We start from the raw sequence: 22,885 nt of genomic DNA on the forward strand, positions 1-22,885 counted from the left end.
TGGAACTGGCGTGTCTATTGCACGTTTTGCCGTGAAACTGGGTTGCTGTCGCCATTAAATCGAAAACTACCCTAAAAATGAACAAGTGTTCATTTCTTTGTAAGTAAGAAAACATACAAATTCAGCAGGGGATTAAATAATTACTTCCCTAACTGTACAAGCCTTGCACCACATCATCCAAGTTAATGGATGTGCACATTAATTTACTGTAAACTGTAAGTTTACAACTGCTTTAAAACTGTCAAGTCATTTGTGCTAAATTACACCAAAGGTTCTTTATTAGGCAGCAAACAGACCCAGTAATACATCAATTAGACACAAAATTTATGATCTGTTAAAGTGGGGATAAATTAAAAAATATGATATACTTAGACAGTATAGTTTCACTTTGCTGCTCATTTGTTGCTCATTAGAGGGAAACATTGTTGCCACTTGTCATGTTCCTCACAGCCTGGATGTTGGCCTGTGGAGTCAAACACTCTCCTTCCATTCAACTTAAAACAACTTAATTAAAACCAATACACCAATAATGTAGCTACCGTAAGTAACTTCATAATTTTGGAGACACTTAAATAAAAGAGTGCTATTAAATAAAGTCAAAGCCACTGTTAAATCAACAAGGGCAATTTGTCCATACGTTATTATTATTCTGCTAATTATTCAGTTATGAGTTTTGGTATGATGCTTAAATACAGATGCACAAGACACCCACATAAAGAGAAAGTGAGAAAAGGAGGAAGATCGCAGCTGTACCAATGTTAGTGCAAAGTCCAATTATGTGCTCCACAGAAACTCTATTCAATAAATGATAGCTTTCTTTCTTTCTGTGGCTGAACCTGTTATAGGTGATGTGACAGAGGCCTGTAAGAAATGATTCATTTAGGAAAGAATGTCATTGTAGCACTGAACATCTCAACAAGGCATTGTCCACGGTGACCTTTCACTTCAGCTGCTGCACAAACGCTCCGTGCTCTGCATCCTTAAGACTAATGGAAACGTTGGTGCTGCTGGAGAGCTGTGTTAGTGCACTGGCACCAAAGGTGTTTCACTGAGGCAAACAAACAGCTAAAGCTCAAAAAAGCTGACATGAGCGAGTGCTTAAGTTGTTTCAAAAGGATGTTGTGAGGATAAGGGGACGTTTTTGAATCCCTAAGAGCAAACTGCTTTCTATCACCATTATTTTTTATCGTCACCGAACAAACCGAAACACGGTTTCTTTGTGTAATATATTGCCTGTACACTGAGTGAAAGATGAAGGGTAGCTCACAATCTAGCATTTGTGGGATATGCAGAAAATTTGAAGTTTGTGGTAAACTTTCAGCAATAAACAAAAGTTTTACTATGATTATTACTCGTTGTGTTCTCAGACAATATTAAACATATTCAGTGACTGATGTTTATTGGATAAAGCAGCAAAAATGAGAAAAAAAAGCAGTCGAAAAACAGGAATTACGCAATTCTTGAAGTGCCAAGTAGCACCATATTTCAGTTTAAAGAGGTGAAGCATAACTAAGGCTGCCAGTGTAACTGATAATTAATTTGCATATGTGGCCCCGATGAGTGTGTTTGATTGCTCTTATTGTTCATGCCACCTGTGAAGCCTCTCAACCCACCTACAACTACATTTACATGACTGAACTAGAGCAGAGGTGGTGGCACAGAGCAAGGGGAAGCACGCTGAAGTGTCTTTGCCCATTTGCTCTGTGAGTCTGAACGTGGGGAATAGCAGCAGTGAGCTATTATCCACACCTGGACTTTCCTTTCTATTGCAAGACAAAGCGTGAAAAATGTGAAAGCCTCCAGGCAGATGTTTGCATCATTGTAGCTCTGTAGCACCGCTGTAGATTAGATGCAAATTAATAATTTAAAGTTGCTAGAGAACAAAGAAGCCATTAATAGAGCTATTATAAGAGAGAAGCATGGCACTTAAAGAATCCTAAACAGAAATGTGTAACGAATGCCAGTTCTAGATATAGCCATGGGTGACAGCTCATCTAAACCTATTCTAACCCCCCAACGTAACGTTTGACTGGGTGGAAAGTCTACATCTGTCATGGTCTCCGTGCCTGCCCGGTCGGCCCCACAAGGCTACATTTGCTGTTTCGGTTCTCTCCCTCTCTGCCTGGGCGGAGCTCACTGTGGGCTCCCGCCCTTGGCCCACACACCTGACAACAATCACCTGTCATCACCGGGAGCACTATTTGAGGCTGGAACACAGATCCTCTCGTCGCTGGATGATTGTACTACTGACGTTAGTGTTCTCACAGCTCCTGTGGACTTGTGCTTCGTGATTTGTGATTAGTTTGTGACTTCCCTTCTCTTCTGCTTCAGACCTTCCCCCCCGGACCTGCGACCTCCCTGCCGTGTGAACGTGTGTGAGTGTGGGCAAGAAGAAATGAGCGAGTGTGAGAGAGCTACCCTGTGATTCCCTGGAGTTTTGGATTCCCTTCACTGTATATATATTGCACTGGAACTGTAAATAAACTGCATTTTGGAGACATCTAACCGCTCTGCGTTTGAGTCCCTATAACCAGATCGTGACAACATCCAAACTCTAAAGTATCCCACTAGCTCAGTCTTAATGAGATCTGAAGTACAAGCTGTGTCTCTCGGAGCATGCAAAGGTGTTCAGCTATGAGCAGAGAGAAATGCAACAAGTAAAATACCTGCACAGTCCCACTACTTTTATATATCTTAAAACAAACAACAGAATTAGAATGAAACAACGGAATTTGAATGAAAACAACGGAATTAGAATGTATAGAACAGAGTTTGAATGAAAGCAACAGAATTCTAAAACAAACAATAGAATTTGAATAAAAAGAGTGGAATTAGAATGAAAACAACAGCAATTGAATGAAAACAACAGAATCTAAATGAAATGAACGGAATTAGAATGAAATGACTAGAATTTGAATGAAAACAACGAAATTGGAATGAACAGACCAGAATTTGAATCAAAACAATGGAAATAGAATGAAAAGAACAGAATTTGAATGAAAACAACAGAATTTGAATGAAAACAATGGAAGTTTAAAACAAACAACAAAATTTGAACGAAAACAACGGAATTAGAATGAAAACAACGGAATTTGAATGAAAACAACGGAATTAGAATGTACAGAACAGAGTTTGAATGAAAGCAACAGAATTCTAAAACAAACAATAGAATTTGAAGAAAAAGAGTAGAATTAGAATGAAAACAACAGCATTTCAATGAAAACAACAGAATCTAAATGAAATGAACGGAATTAGAATGAAATGACTAGAATTTGAATGAAAACAACGGAATTGGAATGAACAGACCAGAATTTGAATGAAAACAACGGAATTTGAAAGCAAACAACGGAATTTGAATGAAAACAACGGAATTAGAATGTACAGGGGTCCGTTCTTCGTACCTCGCTATAAGTTAGCTGGATCGTTCGGTTCTCCGAAGCCCATCCGGGACTTGCTGTCATAGCAACAGATCCGTAAGCGTAAACCTGCTTGGGAGCAGGCTTACTTTATGTAAACAGGATTAGATCGCGGCCACTCAGGTATGTCCGCTTCATTTATACGAAAGCAACAGCGATATTTTACCACTGTTTTTCCATAAGTAAATATTATCAATGTAACTAAAGATAATGCAGTACTTGATTCTTTTATTGATTTCATACAGATACATACTGGTCATTTCCTAAAAAAAGGGAAATGTACTATTAATCATTCTATTTCATGTATTTGATTCTTTCAGATGTAATTCATATTTTAGAGTTGTAATAGTAAATTACTTCATGTAATCAAGATGAGAGACCACGGCTATAAAAGCGAAAGTGGATTTGGGAAGTCTGTCGCAGCCATGTCCTGTCCGTATACGTGAGCCACCCATTGCGGAAGGTGCAAGATTGATAAGGAGAGTTTTCAGAATTCAGCGTATATTGCGGGATACACAGGATCCTTTAGCTCAGCGCGACAGTGTGCTCATAGAGAGATATCGATTTTCCCGTGAGGGTATTATTTACTTAACCAACTTGTTGGCGAGGGGGTGCAGGACCACCACCTGTCTTTTTTTGCCCTGCCCTTTTCTTGGTTGCTGTTATAAACAAACAAAGAGATTATTTCAGGGTCTCTTTTCAAGAGACTAAAAGCAATATAAGTGATAAATATTACCATTCTGTAGAATATTCTTATATTGCACTTTTACTTGTTCCCATGTTCTAGTGGGTCCTGTTGTGGCTCTAATGTGAAAGAGGATATAATGTAATATAATATAATATGATATAATGTAATATAATATAATAAATTTACCCTACCGCCTACTGGTGTTGGCCAGAGGGGCCGATGGCGTGATATGGCAGCCTCGCTTCTGTCAGTCTGCCCCAGGGCAGCTGTGGCTACAACCGTAGCTGCTTCCACCAGTGTGTGAATGTGAGAGTGAATGAATAGTGGCATTGTAAAGCGCTTTGGGTGCCTTGAAAAGCGCTATGTAAATCCAATCCATTATTATTATTATTATTAAATTACTTACGAGTTTAATTTGTCAGCACCTTTCTGCCAGCCCTCTCTCCTTGCTTTTGGAGCCTTTGCAGTGTTCCCTTGCGTTTTCATTAAACTCTGAAACTCCTGAAATCCCTCAATCAAGAGTTCTTGCTCTGCTGCCGAAAAATACTGAGCGCGCTCCTTCGACATTTTCGCCGACCAATCACAGGGTTGCCAATCAATATTTATACTATCGATGCGTAGCCCCTGTTAAGCCACCCAGTGATCTCACATTACTTCATCCAGCTATACTAATCGTCAACAACAGGTGTGTTCGGAGAACCGGAATAGCGAGCTCAAAGTTGGCGCGATGATTTGATCTTGGATGTGTCAGTTGATCTTGGATGTAGTAAGCGAGGTACGAAGAACGGACCCCAGAACAGAGTTTGAATGAAAGCAACAGAATTCTAAAACAAACAATAGAATTTGAAGAAAAAGAGTAGAATTAGAATGAAAACAACGGCATTTGAATGAAAACAACAGAATCTCAATGAAAGGAACGGAATTAGAATGAAATGAATAGAATTTGAATGAAAACAACGAAATTGGAATGAACAGACCAGAATTTGAATGAAAACAATGGAATTAGAATGAAAAGAACAGAATTTGAATGAAAACAGAATTTGAATGAAAACAACAGAATTTGATCAAAAACAACGGAATTTGCATGAAAACAATGGAATTTGAACGAAAACAACAGAATTTGAATGAAAACAACGGAATTTGAAAACAAACAACAGAATTTGAATGAAAACAACGGAATTAGAATGTATAGAACAGAGTTTGAATGAAAGCAACAGAATTCTAAAACAAACAATAGAATTTGAATAAAAAGAGTAGAATTAGAATGAAAACAACAGCATTTGAATGAAAACAACGGAATTTCAATGAAAACAATGGAAGTTTAAAACAAACAACAGAATTAGAATGAAAACAATGGAATTAGAATGAAAAGAACAGAATTTGAATGAAAACAACGGAATTTGAATGAAAACAACGTAATTTGAATGAAAACAACGAAATTAGAATGTACAGAACAGAGTTTGAATGAAAACAACGGAATTAGAATGTATAGAACAGAGTTTGAATGAAAACAACAGAATTCTAAAACAAACAAAAGAATTTGAATAAAAAGAGTAGAATTAGAATGAAAAAAAAGTATTTGAAAGAAAACAACGGAATTTCAATGAACAGAATAGAATTTGAGAACAAACAATGGAATTTGAATGAAAACAACAGAATTTGGATGAACAGAACAGAATTTGATCAAAAACCAAAGAATTTGAACGAAAACAACGGAATTAGAATGAAAACAACGGAATTTGAAAACAAACAACAGAATTTGAATGAAAACAACGGAATTAGAATGTATAGAACAGAGTTTGAATGAAGGCAACAGAATTCCAAAAAAACAACAACAATAGAATTTGAAGAAAAAGAGTAGAATTAGAAGGAAAACAACAGAATTAGAAAGAAAACAACAGAATTAAAATGAAAACAACGGAAATTGAATGGACAGACCAGAATTTGAATCAAAACAATGGAATTAGAATGAAAAGAACAAAATTAGAATGAAAACAAAAGAATTTGCATGAAAACAATGGAAGTTTAAAACAAACAACAGAATTAGAATGAAAACAAAGGAATTAAAATGAAAACGATGGAATTTGAATGAAAACAACAGAATTTGAGAACAAACAATGGAATTTGAATGAAAACAATGGAATTCGAATGAAAACAACAGAATTTGAGAACAAACAATGGAATTTGAATGAAAACAATGGAATTTGAATGAAAACAACAGAATTTGAATGAAAACAACGGAATTAGAATGAAATGAATAGAATTTGAATGAAAACAACGGAATTAGAATGTATAGAACAGAGTTTGAATGAAGGCAACAGAATTCTAAAGCAAACAATAGAATTTGAATAAAAAGAGTAGAATTAGAATGAAATGAATAGAATTTGAATGAAAACAACAGAATTTGAATGAACAGACCAGAATTTGAATCAAAACAATGGAATTAGAATGAAAAGACCAGAATTTGGATGAAAACAACGGAATATAAAATGAAAACAATGGAAGTTTAAAACAAACAACAGAATTAGAACGAAAACAACGGAATTAAAATGAAAACGACGGAATTTGAATGAAAACAACAGAATTTGAATGAAAACAGAATTTGAACAAAAACAATGGAATTAGAATGAAAACAATGGAATTTGAAAACAAACAACGGAATTTGAAAACAAACAACGGAATTAGAATGTACAGAACAGAGTTTGAATGAAAGCAACAGAATTCTAAAACAAACAATAGAATTTGAAGTAAAAGAGTAGAATTAGAATTAAAACAACAGCATTTGAATGAAAACAACAGAATTTGAATGAACAAACGGAATTAGAATGAACAGAACAGAATTTGAATGAAAACAACGGAATTTGAATGAAAACAACGGAAGTTTAAAACAAACAAAAGAATTAGAATGAAAACAACGGAATTAAAATGAAAACGACGGAATTTGAATGAAAACAACAGAATTTGAGAACAAATAATGGAATTTGAATGAAAACAACAGAATTTGAGAACAAACAATGGAATTTGAATGAAAACAATGGAATTTGAATGAAAACAACAGAATTTGGATGAACAGAACAGAATTTGATCAAAAACCAAAGAATTTGAACGAAAACAACGGAATTAGAATGAAAACAACGGAATTTGAAAACAAACAACAGAATTTGAATGAAAACAACGGAATTAGAATGTATAGAACAGAGTTTGAATGAAGGCAACAGAATTCCAAAAAAACAACAACAATAGAATTTGAAGAAAGGCAAGGCAAGGCAAGGCAAGGCAAGTTTATTTGTATAGCACAATTCAACAACAAGGTGATTCAAAGTGCTTTACAGAGACATTAGAAACAAGAACAAATAAAAAGCATGATTTAAAATTTAAAAAGAGTAGAATTAGAAGGGAAACAACAGAATTAGAAAGAAAACAACAGAATTAAAATGAAAACAACGGAAATTGAATGGACAGACCAGAATTTGAATCAAAACAACGGAATTAGAATGAAAAGAACAAAATTAGAATGAAAACAAAAGAATTTGCATGAAAACAATGGAAGTTTAAAACAAACAACAGAATTAGAATGAAAACAAAGGAATTAAAATGAAAACGATGGAATTTGAATGAAAACAACAGAATTTGAGAACAAACAATGGAATTTGAATGAAAACAACGGAATTTGAATGAAAACAACAGAATTTGAGAACAAACACAGGAATTTGAATTAAAACAATGGAATTTGAATGAAAACAACAGAATTTGAGAACAGACAATGGAATATGCATGAAAACAACGGAATTTGAATGAAAACAACAGAATTTGAATGAAAACAACGAAATTAGAATGAAATGAATAGAATTTGAATGAAAACAACGGAATTAGAATGTATAGAACAGAGTTTGAATGAAGGCAACAGAATTCTAAAGCAAACAATAGAATTTGAATAAAAAGAGTAGAATTAGAATGAAATGAATAGAATTTGAATGAAAACAACAGAATTTGAATGAACAGACCAGAATTTGAATCAAAACAATGGAATTAGAATGAAAAGACCAGAATTTGGATGAAAACAACGGAATTTGAATGAAAACAATGGAAGTTTAAAACAAACAACAGAATTAGAACGAAAACAACGGAATTAAAATGAAAACGACGGAATTTGAATGAAAACAACAGAATTTGAATGAAAACAGAATTTGAACAAAAACAATGGAATTAGAATGAAAACAACGGAATTTGAAAAAAAACAACGGAATTTGAAAACAAACAACGGAATTAGAATGTACAGAACAGAGTTTGAATGAAAGCAACAGAATTCTAAAACAAACAATAGAATTTGAAGTAAAAGAGTAGAATTAGAATTAAAACAACAGCATTTGAATGAAAACAACAGAATTTGAATGAACAAACAGAATTAGAATGAACAGAACAGAATTTGAATGAAAACAACGGAATTTGAATGAAAACAATGGAAGTTTAAAACAAACAAAAGAATTAGAATGAAAACAACGGAATTAGAATCAAAACGATGGAATTTGAATGAAAACAACAGAATTTGAGAACAAACAATGGAATTTGAATGAAAACAACAGAATTTGAGAACAAACAATGGAATTTGAATTAAAACAATGAAATTTGAATGAAAACAACAGAATTGGAATGAAAAGAACAGAATGTGATCAAAAGCCAAAGAATTTGCATGAAAACAACAGAATTTGAACGAAAACAACAGAATTAGAATTAACACAATAGAATTTGAAAACAAACAACGGAATTTGAATAAAAAGAGTAGAATTAGAATGAAAACAAAAGCATTTGAATGAAAACAACCGAATTTCAATAAAAAGAATGGAATTAGAATGAAATGAATAGAATTTGAATGAAAAGAACGGAATTAGAATGAACAGAACAGAATTTGAATCAAAACAATGGAAGTTGAATGAAAACAACAGAATTTGAATCAAAACAATGGAATCTTAAAACAAACAACAGAATTAGAATGAAAACAGCGGAATTTGAATGAAAACAACGGAATTAGAATGTACAGAACAGAATTTAAATCAAAACAACAGAATTTAAATGAAAACAACAGAAGTTTAACACTAGGTTTACTAACCTGCGCTGCTTGACTACAGCACAGTGCTGTGCATAAAAGCAGACTGACCCAGATGGGAGAATCATTTCTTATTCGCATTTCTGAAAAATGCACATCAGGATGGCCTCCGTATCACTGCCACGCAGGAAGAACCTCTCCGCGCAACAGGCTTTGGCCTTGCTTCAGGAAATGCATGAAGCAGATTCTGATGGAGGAGAGGTTTCATTTGTCCAGCAGGCCACTGATACCTCCTCAGAAGAATCTGAAAAGGAGACGGAACAAGAACCCAACATGCCACCACAGAAGAGGCCCCGTGGTACTGGGAAGCCCAGCAAAAGACGGCAAAAGACGGCACTGTGTGGGTTGAAGAGGACATTGGAATGCCCAGTGCAGTAGCAAATCGTTTGTGCTTCACTGCGCAACCTGGACCCACAGAGTCTGCTAAGGTTTGTCACAGCCATAGTAGATATGATATTGATATAAACCCATTTAGAGTGAGATTCATGTAAATTTACCATTCTCTATTTGTTTATCTTCCGACAGCGTAAGATTACAAGTGTGCTCCAAAGCTTCCTTTGCCTGTTAGATGTGGGAATGCTGCAGACCATCAGAGAGTGCACGGTACATCAAGCCCGCAGAACAGAGCCGGACTGGAATTTGTCAGTTCATGAACTGATGGCATTCATTTCAATCCTGTTTGTAAGAGCAATCATGTGTCCTGTTGGTGCCATTGTGGATTGCTGGTCAGAAGGATTTCTGGTGCCAGTAATCAAAGAGACAATGCCCCGAGATAGATTCATTTCAATTATGCAACACCTTCGATTTGATGACAGGGACACGCGGGCAGAACGGGTGAAAACAGACAAATTTGCGGCGATCTCCGACATCTGGACAAGCTTCAACGAGAACTGTGCTAAGAGTTTCACTCAAGGAGAACACATGACCATAGATGAACAGCTGTTCCCTACCAAGGTTCGTTGTCCATTCACACAGTATGTTGCAACCAAGCCAGACAAATTTGGGATCAAGTTCTGGATGGCCATGGATTTGGACACCAAATATGTCTGCAGTGCATCTCCTTACTTGGGAAAGGACCCCAGTCTTCAGAGGGGAGAGAGGCTGGCAGAGAACGTGGTCATGAAACTGATGGAGCCCTTTTTGGATGATGGGAGAAACGTCACAACGGACAATTTCTTTACTTCACTGTTACTGTCGCACAGACTGCTGCAGCGCAAAACAACGTTACTGGGCACGGTGAATAAAGTCCGGCGTGAACTTCCTCAACTTACAAAAGATACTGCAAAGCGAGAGGTATTCTCCACTTCAGTGCTTAGAAGTGGCGGTGTCTCCTTGACAATTTATGCACCTAAAAAAAACAAAACTGTGTGTGTTCTAAGTTCCATGCACCAAGACGTGATGATCGGTGACGGCAAAAAGAGGAAACCCAACACGATAACAGACTATAACCACATGAAGGTATGTGAATTTGTGTACAATTTTACACCAGTGCCACAATGTTTTCTGATGTGTGCTATACAGGCCTATAGAAAAAAATAGATACTCATGACTCTCTCTCTCTGCTTTTACAGTGTGGTGTAGACGTGTTGGACCAAATGGCATAAGAGCAGCAACACGCAGGTGGCCAGTAGCGGTTTTCTACAATATGCTGGACCTGGCGGCGGTGAATGCCTACATTTTGTACAAGGCATGTACAGGGTGGACAGGCAAAAGAAGAATGTTTCTGAGTCTTCAAGCTCAGCAACTTCGTTGCCGATTCATGCAGCACAAGGAAATATTAGCACAGAGGCAGGCTGTTGAAGCTGCTGCAGCTGCTGTGCCAGGGACTATAAAGACAACGCAGTGCCAGGTGCAAAAGAGCTGCAACAGGAATCGCAGCAGGTTTACCTGTGCAACATGTCAGAAATTCACCTGTGCCAAATGCAGGGATGATGGACACTGGGTCTGCAAACGCTGTAAAGTTTGAAACACTTTGAAATAAAACAGACTTGTGTACCCATATATTGTGAATGTGTGTCTTTTGTATGTAGGTTGTAACACAGAGGTTTGGCCTGCCTTGGATCTTAGTAAAGTAAGTAAGTAAGTAAGTAAAATTTATTTATATAGCGCTTTTCACAGATAAAAATCACAAAGTGCTTTACAACACAGAAAATAGGAATATAAAAACAATATAACAGTAAATAAAACAATGTAAAACAATAAAACTATAAAAACAGCATAAGAAGAAATTAATCAAATGCTTTTCTAAATAAAAATGTCTTCAGCTGTTTCTTAAAAGAATCAATGGAGTCCGTGCAGCGAAGAGACAGTGGGAGAGAATTCCACAACCGTGGTGCCACAGTCTGAAAGGCCCGATCACCACGAGTTTTAAAACGAGTGCGCGGTACCACCAGCAGTCTCTGATCTAATGACCTTAAAGCCCGAGAAGATGTATGTGGTTTCAGCAGGTCAGATAAATATTGAGGAGCCTGACCATGCAGGGCCCTAAAGGTTAGAACTAAAATTTTAAAATGAAACCTAAAATTTACAGGCAACCAGTGAAGGGAGGCCAAGACTGGAGTGATATGCGAACAAATGCCAATGTTGCACAAACACACACACACACACACACACACACACACACACACACACACACACACACACACACACACACACACACACACACACACACACACACACAGCAAATCTGCATTTATTTGTCCCACAAGTGGAAAATCTGCATTGTCATTGCAAAAAAGTGGACAGTGCAAGACAAAAGCAGCTAAATAAAAACTGTACAAAGAGCACGGTATAGAAAGTGCACTATACAAACAATCTGGAAACATAAATATGGACACGTGTATTCAAAAATATTGGTGTGTGGATACACACACACACACACACACATCTATATCTACATATATATATATATATATCCATCCATCCATCCATTCGCTTCCGCTTATCCTTTTCAGTGTCGCGGGGGGCGCTGGAGCCTATCCCAGCTGTCATGGGGCGAGAGGCGGGGTACACCCTGGACAGGTCGCCAGTCTGTCGCTGGGCCAACACACAGGGACAGACAACCATTCGCACTCACATTAACTTGCACATTCACACCTAGTGGCAATTTGGATTAATCAATTAACCTATCCCCACAAGCTGCATGTCTTTGGACGGTGGGAGGAAGCCGGAGTACCCGGAGGGAACCCACGCAAACACGGGGAGAACATGCAAACTCCACACAGAAAGACCCCGGCCTGATGTTGGAATTGAACTCAGGACCTTCTTGCTGTGTGGCAACAGTGCTAACCACCGTGCTGCTATATATATATATGTATATATATATATACACATGCATATACACATGCATATTATGTAAGGTGTGGCTATATAAATATATGTACAACTCTGTGTATATGTGTTTATGGACAGGCATGCAATGTAGTGACAAGGATTGACAAGAACTAACATGGTGCAGTGTACGCTGTGAAAATCTCAGCGGGGTGCCAAGAGGTGTTAGGGTCGGGGGGAATTTACGCAAATTTGCGCAGGCTAGTAAATCTAGTAGTAGGGACTTGCACCAGGGAAAAAAGGCTCAGTAATTCTAGTGTTAAATAGCTTGTACTTTGTTTAGAGATTTTTGTTGACATCCTGAATTTCTGTGTAGCTTTGGTTGAACTGTTGTGGCAGCTTTTCTGCTGATTAGATGATGTCCTCGCTTTTTCTGTCTCACTTTCATTTGTTTGAGTTAACATGTAATGATGTAATGGTCACTGGGTCTGCAAAATTTTCCCTCAATTACATAATTTCTGACTAGCTAAAGGTCACTGAAAGAGTGCCTACTGCTGCTGCTCTGTGCATCTATTAACTTTTCAGTTAGATAAGTGTTATGATGATGAATTGTTCTTAATAATATTCTTGTATAGTATTATGGTAGGACATCAATCGAGCAACCTGTAGGTTACTTAGACAGCTGCTCTAACCTAAACTGCCCACCTAATTATTAAACTGCGCACCCACATACCCACACCCACACATGATCTAGATCTGACCCTGTGCATAATGGTAAAGATGGCGACTGTCCTACCCCTGCCCTCAAACAGCCAATCAGAAGCCAAAGTGGGAAACATATGAGCCATACTTTTTGTTACACTGATGCACATACACAGTAAAAGGTCATAGCAATTTGACTTGTGGATGGTTGATATATATAATAATGAAGTCAACTGTATTTTGTTTATTTCACGTAATGTATCCATGCCTTGAATTAGCACGGCATTTGTTTTGTGTGAGGCTTGAGGGACACTTATCATTGCTGGTGCTCATTACAGTGTAATGTATATGTAGTGTAATTCTTGCATGTGTACCAGGATATTAAAGGTTCTTAAATTTCATTTGTTGGCAGAGTTAGCGTTGATAAATGCAAAGAGATTTTATGTCCTCGTGACCAATGATATTAAACTAAATAATATTTGGATAGGGGCTTTTTAAATAACTGACATGTGAGGCTTTATTTTTTCTATCAGGATTTTGCTCTATAAAAGGTAAATTAACTGGTAGTTATATAGCACTTTTCTACTCAAGTATTCAAAGCATTTTAAACCACATGTCTTGTTTCCAACATTCACACTTAAAAGAATTCACACACCCAGAGAGATTTTCTAAATATCAGTCATTTTAGATCTCTCGTTTCAAATGACACCAAGCTCAGGTGTGACCTTAGACTTGGGCACTTTCAACACACCTGACTGCAGTTTTGTGTCGGTTGCTGTCTTCTGAGTTTGTAAACAAGCGCCGACGTCTCAGAGCTGTAATTTCTTTCCTCTTGAATCGAGAAAAGAAATTATTTCCCATGGAATCAATTTAGCAGGTCCAACAGGGAACAGGGAGGAAGGGTTCTCTTCCATAACCCTCGAAATATCAAGCACTGGGTTTGAACAACATGTCAAGAAGCAGCCAGAATTTGGCTCGGTTATGTTTGACAGAAGTGGCTCGTTGTCCTCTGTGGTTCTCCCTCCTCAGCACTGCAATAAACATTTTTCATTTCTCCATCTGGAGGCTCCTCTGTTGGACAGAAACAGATGAGAGCATCTAGTAATCAAACTGTCAGGCCAGTGTTGCACAAAAGCCCCATCGTACAATATGTTGAACTAAATGGCCCACATGATCATTGGTCATCCTATCGGGTCTCTTGTCACACACTATAAACAAGAGATCTTTAGGACCTTATACACATACTCCTCTGCGCTTTTCATTGCTTCTGTTCTATCTTAATACACTGGCAGTTTGTGTATCTCTATTTATCATGTATTCCTCCCTAATCTATAGCTGTTTAAATTTTCAATGCATCTCAATCCTTTTACAGAAAATCTTTATTTTACTTTAACCAGTGTTTAACTGCCCCTTAGAGACAACAAAGACTCAGTTTGGAGGAAGTATCCTTGCCGTTTTTCAAGGAGATAGATCTTTAATGCTTTTCCTTTTATCCATCTGACGTCTGTATACTAACAGACTTCAGACTTACTGTGCACCATCAAAATGAGGACCCAAACCTGGTGTCAGCAGGTGAGGCAGACAAAGGGAACTTTAATGGCACTTAAAACAAAGTGGGAGCAAAAAATGGTTCAGAAAATTGGCAAAAAACCCAACTGAAGACTAACTACAGTTTATCCAACAAAAAGATGAAACACAGAAAAGGGACTTTACTAAAGGAAGCAAAAACAAAGTCAAAAGGAGGTATGGATGGAGATGTGAATAGCAGCTGGTGAACAGACAGACTGTCAAAGCAAGCAGGATTATAAATATGGTCTAAGAACAAAAAGGACACAGATAAAAACTAATTAGAGTGTAGCAACCAATTATAAAAAGCAGGAAGGAAACAAAGATGGGAAATAAACCCATTGGAGACCACATATATTCTATGGTGTGTATAGTCCAATTGTTGCTGTGAATTGTATAAATAAAGCTGATTGGCAGTTATTAGCTAACAAGTCTTGCCACACTGAAGTCATCTTGATGAAGCCTCTGGGCAGTTATTTTGAAGCTGCTGTCTCCAGAACCATAATTGTAAGCTACAGCTACAAAACTGAAGGTCAAGTCTGATAAAGAAATGGTTTTTGGTGATTTTTCCCCAGAATAAGGTTTAAAAAGCCCTTTTTCCCCAACACTTAAAATTCTTCCTTTTAAGATGTACCATTAAGAGAGGACTCAAAAGCAGCATGCAGAGGAAGGCTAAAGTGATAACAAAGAAATAAACTTTCTATAGCTTCAGTAGAAAAAGAATACAGTAAGAATAAAATGCAAAGTTAAGTAAAAAGCAGTTTTGTCCAGCTCAAAATGAACTATAGACTAAAATCTTTTTTTAACCTTCAGATCTGTAAAGGGTCATGCTAGATTTTACTATTGTAATGCACTGTGTACTGTTGTCAGTCAATTGTCTCTTGCTCGTATACAATTAGTTGAAAATGCTGCTGACAAATTATTATAAATATAGCTTTAGGAAACTGCTGATCTCTGGAACTGTGGTTGGGAAATAGGTTGCTGTTGTTTTATTTTATGTAAATATTGAGAATGTGTGTAGCATCAATCTCTAGTAAATGTAAACTCCAGATGTGACGAGGAAGAGCTGACTTTAAATGACGCAATCATTGGGGAACAATTTGTGATTGTGAATGAGCGCTCTTTACCGGTTTCACACTACGGATAATCCTCCATCATAAAACATCATACGGCCGAAATTGACTTACTTTTTAATTCAGAATGACCCAGAATGAGTGAGTGACCCCATAAACTCACCAGAAAAGTGTTCAAGGAATTCAAGAGAGGTGTTTTACGCATGGACTGTAGACATGCGACCACTGTGCATGTGATGCTAACTTGTCTGCCATTTTGAAAATGCAACAATCATGGTGATTGTTGCAAGTGGGGTAAAGCGAATAAGATCCCAGTAACACAGGCATAGAAACCGGTCTGCAACCATCTGGCAACCACCAGTCATCATAAAGGAACAAATGAGTACTCTATGACTGATTGCAAGTGGAGATTTATGGCAGTCGCTGGGAAAATGATTGCTAAAGTCACAGTTGTACAAGCTTGCAAACCAGACCGTAAGCCCCTGGCAGCCACCTGGCTCTAGGAAAAATGTGTATTCACTGGTTGGCAAAACCTCCTTGGTCACAAGCATGTTATTGAAGTTGTAGTTTGAATGAAAGAGGCAGATTGTCTACAAACACTGTCTAGTTCCTCTCAGAGCTGCAGTGAAAAATGTGACACTAACACATGGAGACCGCTTCGTTTGTTAAAAGTTGCGCCCTTTGAAATATTTAGAATTTTCAAAAGGCATTGAATTTACTTTGAAGGCAATCTTTCTCCATTTATGTTATACTCTTCCAATCTGTACTACTGCTCAGCTAGTAGTTAGCTAGCATTTGCTGGCAACCAAACTTGGAGGTATTTTGGTGAAGATCTTTTTTGTGTCCAATTTCATCCTGCAAGAACCAACCTCCACAAACTGCCGCCAACCACTTGGGGAACACATAAGGAACCAGCCTTAAGTGGGATTAGAATAACTTTGGTGATTAGAATATTCTTTCTCGTGCTTACGACATAAAGGTATTTTTTATCTTTAACTATTTTTAATCATTTTTCATACAAGAAAGAGAAAGTGAACCTTGAACCAGGGTAATAAACACCCTTTTTGACTTACTATGAAATGAAATAAGGTCATTGCTACAAGCTCATTTTTATCCATCTATTTTCCGCCGCTTATCCAGGTTTGGCTGTGGGGGCACCAGTTAATCTAGTTGTTCCCAAGCTAGGCAAGAGACATGATCTCTCCAGTGAGTCCTGGGTCTTCCCTGGGGCTTCCCCCTGAAGGACATCCTTAAACAACTTATCTAGCAGATGTCCAAGAGGAATCCAAATCAGATGCTCAAACCACTTCAACTGACTCACTATGATCTGGAGGAGCAGTGGCTCTGCTCCAAGTCCCTCGAATGACCAAGCTCCTCCCCCTATTTCTAATGGACAGCCCAGCCACCTTTCAAAATAAATTAATTTATACTTGTATCTGTGACCCCATTCTTTCAGTCACTACCTAGAGCTTGTGATTATAGGTGAGGGTAGGAACATAGCTCAGCCATTGAATTGATAGCTTTGTATTTACGCTCAGCTCTCTCTTTACCACAGCAAATCAGTAAAGCGTCACTCCTGATGTTGCACCAGTCCATTTGTCAATCTGATGCTCCATTCTCTCCTCACTCATGAACAAGACCACAAGATATTTAAACTCATTCACTTGGTGTAGTAACTCGTCCCAGACTCAGAGTGGACATTTCAGCCTTTTCCACACGAGAGCCTTGGTCAAGGTGAAAGTGCAGATTCTCATTGCTTGAGCCACTCCTGTGCAAGCTGGAAGCTACCACCTGATCAAGGTCGAGCTAAGGATGAACCTCTTTGCCACTGAGCACTTTTTTAACTAATCAGTCATGCCCCATGTCCTTAGACTCTGCTTCCATTACAGAATGGATGACAGTGGGACTGAGGAGATCCTGGAAGTGTTACTTCCACTGCCTGACTATATCCTCAGTTGAGGGCAGCAGAATCCCACTACCACTGTATAGAGTATGAGTAGAGTGTCACTTCACCCTCTTGATTTTTCTAATGTTTTATGAGAATCTTTTTGAGGCTAGCCAAAAGTCTTATTCCATGGTCTCACCAAACTCCTCCCACACCTGTGTTTTTGCATCAGCCACTGCCAGACTTGCACTCTACTGGGAGCACCTGTCAGCAGCCATTGGAGTCTCACGGGCTACCCAACCCTAACAAGTCTCATTTTTTACCTCCAGTGTCTACTATCTGGTTCTAAGATTACCGCCACAAAAGGCACCACCAACCTTGAAGCCACAACTCTTGCAGCCATCTCAGCAATGGAGGTGGGGAACATGGCACACTCAGACTTAGTGTCCCCAGTCTCCATGGCGGTATCTGCCAGTGGTTCCCAGTGCACCATCACTATATGTGTGGGTACGCCAATGCTGTCCAGCAAATTGCTTTGATTTAGCATCACTCTTTGTCTTGCCCCCCACTCAGGACCAGTTTGCCTTGAAAGACCCTATAAAGGCCAAATAACAGCAGAGCTCCTTGGATTACTGGAATGCACAAACCCCTCTATCACGATAAGGTTGTAATTCATTGAGGGAGCTTATGTTTATACTTTAGCTTATTGTTGCACTAGCAGTTAAATTATTTGTGTTTGCTTATTTGCAATGTACTGAGTTAGGTTTACTTTCACTGGATGCTGCCTAATAGGATTTTGTGGTTGTCGAAACTGATATATTGTTTATTTACATGTAAAACAACAAGCAAATATGTAATATATGCAATATCCTGGATACAATGGGTTGCCTGATCTAAAACCAGGTCATTTTAATGTAACCTAATTATTTTTGCATGTGAGGAGCCTAATGGATGACGTGGAGAAAGAATAACCTGTATAACCTGAGCAGGACTGAGCAAGAGAGGGAGGAAGGGCAAGGATCATGCCACACAGAGCGGTACTGTTTAGTCCTGTGTATTAAATGTGTTATTTGTATAATGCTACTGTTGTGTGAGTCCAGACCCACATTCTGATCCTCTTAATATCAGCCAGTACTCTGAATCATGGGACCAACGATTCTGTGGGTGTTACAGCAGCCAGAGGGCCTCAAATACACTCTCATAAATACACACGGTACACATAAAATCAAAATAAACAGCAAGTATGCAGGAAGGATGAGTTTATTTGTTAGAAAGTTCAGTGCAAAGTCTAGAAGACAGAAGTAAAATGTTTAAACATCTTGAAACCCTAAACTTGTATGTTGTATGAATGTGTGTGGACACTTGGTTGCAAAGAAAGATACAGAAATGTATAAAGCATGATGCCCTCAAGCCACAGACGTCCGACCCGAGAGAGGTGGTAGATACTCTTCACATACAAGATTGTGGTATAACAGAGGGGAGTTAACGTAAGTAGGGTTAAGACAGTTAAAAGGGCACTTATGGTGTATTATAGAGCATTAAAGGGCTTTAGTAAGTATTTTCAACATGTTATTGTTGAGAAGTAAAGACCGCAGCAAAGACAGTTATATAAATGTTAAAATGGGTTACAGGGGAAGGATTTAGTCTGCCTTAATGTGCTAAAAAAAAATTAAAAACAAGTCCAAAGGCAAAAAGGGCAGTTGAGGTAAAGAGAACAAAGGGAGGAAGAAACTATTTACAGAGATCAAGACTGGTTTAAATGGTATTTAGGCATTTTAATGTTATACTTTGTGTGAATGCACCTACTTTTGGAGCTACCCTCAAATGGCCAATGGATAAACTTCAGCTTTTGGGGCTTCCGCACTGGCTTCATCTTTCAGCTCAAGACTTGAACAACAACTCTTTTAGTAACATTAGTAAAATAAAACAAAAAAATATAGCTTTATAGCAAAATAAAGCTAAAAGGCTTCAATGAAGAGACTTTGAAGCAACTGCAGAGCAAGCCTCCAATCGCTTTCTTTATAAAATTGCAATTTACAAATATTTCTTGAAACAATGATCTGTAAGTCATAGCTAAGTAGGCTAATGATAGCAATACACCTCCTTAGTTCACTATTTCCCAAGTGCACAGGAATGTGCTTACAGGAAACCAACCAGCCAGTAAATCCAAACAATTCCAAGTGTGATTCACAGTAGGATTGGACACAAAAATGAGAAGATTAAGAGGCAGTCCCAAAATCTCTTTAAGTCATCATATTTCTTTAATACTTCATTTTTGTGTGTTTTTTTTACTTCACTTCCTTTACAAGTACAACATTAGAATGAAAATCTAACAAGATCAACTCAAATACATTTTTCTTTTCCTCATCGATTAATGTATCCCTTCATTCTTTAGTGTTTGCAATTGGGTCATTCACAATGAATCATTTCTCAGCAACGCAATAAATACAGATTTTTACTTAATGTTACCTAAATGCATGTATTTTGCGAGCTGTAGCTAGCCAACATAAAACTTGGTTCTCCCCAACAAGAAAAGCAATAAATGACCATTCAACGCCATATGTGGAGGAGGCAGCTAACAATCTAGTGAATAATTCTTCTTTTTGTTTTTTCTTACTTTAACTCTTACCAGTAGGAACGACATATAATAATTCCAACCCAGGAGGGAGTAGGAAGAGAAGCTGTGCAAACAGGCAAATCTGGAGAAACACTACTTCACTCATTCCTCGAAGTTAAATAAACAAACAAAAACTAAAGCCCGCTTGTGTTCCTGTACATATGCAGACCCACTGACACACTCCGAGGCAATCCCGGGAAGGGATTGGGCGAGACACACGCACAGATAGAGAGAGAGCAGGTCTTTCCCACCCTATCAACAGCTGCTGTACTAACAGCACATTTCTGTTAGAGTGGGATATGAAAGCAGGGTAGGAATAATGACTGGCCACTTAGACTCTTAGACCACCTCATATATAGAATCAGCAGTTGACAATTCCACTTTATCACACACACACATCTTTATTTTTTCCATTAACCACCTTGGATCTTTAATGGATTCTAAGCTCCTAATTGGACCGGTGTTCCCGACACCGGACCCGACTTCCCGTACACCCTGGAATATCACCTCCATCAGCCCTCGCCGGCCCATGGAGCTTTCATCGATGGCTACAACTGTAAGTATCGCGCTACAACTCTTGATTTCTCCTTTCTTGTTTAAATGACTATCCCTCGACTGTACTGGAGAGCCCCTGCGCGTTGCATCGATGCGTAAAGGAGGCGAAAATGTGAACCAACCCACCCAAATGGGGGAAAAAACGGGCAAAGGAACTCGCTATTTTTTTCATTCAGAAAACGTGAGATGTTTGAGAGTGAGAGTGCGCGAGGTGTCACCTCTCTGTGAATGAATGAATCGCGGGATCCTCCCCATGCATGCGTATCTGCGCTCTGTTCATTCAGCGCGGGACCTGAATGAAAGCAGGAGCGCAGCGCAAATCCCGTCATCACCGGTGGTTCTCTGGCTTGCTCCGCTGAGGCTGTAAAGAGATGCTGTGGGTGTATTTAGGGTTTAACTTCTGTGGTGAGAGCGCGAATCAATTTTAACCTGCTCCTCGTGTAGTTTTCTTATAATAGTCCTCATATACCAGTTTGCAGGGACATCATCCACTTAATAATTAATAACAGTTCTTTAATATTCCAGGTGACTTAACGTAACTTTACTGGGGTTTTTTTTGTTTTTTTTGTAAATTCTGTCCGCACAGAGGCACATGGAAACAAACCGATAAGTGATTTTAATTGTTTTCTTGTAATTGCTTTAGAAATTTGTTTTAAAGTCGTCCACACCTCTGTTACCTTATTTACAGTTATTTTCAAGCTGGAAAGCATTACCCAGCCTCAAGTATATATCAGATTCTATTTCTCTTTGTCTCCCTCTCTGATTCAGAGTAGGATTAGTTTACCCACCGCATCCAAAAAATCCCTTTAAACAGATCTGTAGCATCGTGATCGTCTAGACGATCTGTGTGTACTGAATATAGAACACAAGATACTGTTTAACTTTGCCCCACATGAGCCCATTTTGACCTTGACTAAGAATGATTTATAAAAGGAGATTTAAAGATGTACTGAGAAACACATGGGTGAAGTGATACACTGGATGTAGTTCAACAAGTGGGAATGGTATAGTTTGGATTCTGAATTTGAAGCTCAGACTTGCAGCCTTTAACCACTGTATTTATGTGGTCTGGTGTTCACGGGAGTGCTGGGAAAAGCTGATAACAGAGCCGTGCCTGGGGGTAGCTTCTGGAGAAACAGATGGGATCTTCTACTCCGGATAAAAACGTGGTTTTCATTTTGATCTTCCTCTCTAGGATTCTCTTTTCGTCTTTCCACTGTTTGTGGCATTTTGTTAATTATCTATCTAATCCGCAATCTCTACAAGGACATAAGCCAGTTTAAAATGTCCATGTGTGTTAGTGCGCATGGATGCACATACATTTGAGCACAGCTCGTGTGAGTGCTGATATGATACGTGCATGTGGCTTTGTGTCTTAAAAAGGAGACTATGATAGAGCATGAGTGAGTGGGTGGCCTTTTGTAATCGTGTTTTGATACCTGGTAAACACAAGAGTTTGCCTCTGAAGACGCAGAGAACCTTTTCTCTGCCAACATGCTGATAGGCTGATTAACAACTTGCTCTTGAGGTGTGGCAGATTCAGTGAGCAGATAATCAGCTGAGCAGTTACTGCAGCATTTATCAATCCCGTTAAGCCTCAGAACAACTGAAGGAAAAAAGGCTATTACCACTTAAAAGAGATAGAATAGGCTGCTGGATTGCTGTTACTGATTATTTGTTTATGTTTGCATTCAGTAGATATGGGAGTGACAGGACATGATTAAAGTTAAGTCAACTAAGCCCTAGAATAAATCCAGAATATGAGGTTTTAATTGTGCAAATATACAACCTTAACATATTTTTTAAAAACTGGATGGACGTTCCTTGCAGCAGCCTGTTGGTCAGTTGTGGTTGTGAATGTCCAACACACATCAGTGCACTAACATCAACACAAAACAAAATCCAATAACTAATTTTCTTAGATGATCTTTTATTAATTCCTGACAACCAGATTTCACCCAGATATTTTACTCACAGAAAAAATCTTTTAAGGGATTATGCCAATATTG

General features: G+C 38.2%; 1 protein-coding gene across 1 annotated transcript in view; it reads left to right on the forward strand.

Moving 5' to 3' along the window:
* Window positions 1-20,451: 20,451 nt before the first annotated feature.
* The window catches only part of LOC113028238 (melanopsin-A-like), a 33,337-nt gene continuing 30,903 nt past the window's right edge, over window positions 20,452-22,885 (forward strand). The window contains exon 1 of the mRNA XM_026178350.1: window positions 20,452-20,877. Coding sequence (XP_026034135.1) covers window positions 20,755-20,877 — 123 coding nt within the window. The 5' untranslated portion in view covers window positions 20,452-20,754. The remainder of the gene's footprint in view (window positions 20,878-22,885) is intronic.

This window comes from Astatotilapia calliptera, chromosome 8 (genome assembly GCF_900246225.1).
Source record: "Astatotilapia calliptera chromosome 8, fAstCal1.2, whole genome shotgun sequence".
In the NCBI taxonomy this organism is placed as follows: Eukaryota; Metazoa; Chordata; class Actinopteri; order Cichliformes; family Cichlidae; genus Astatotilapia; species Astatotilapia calliptera.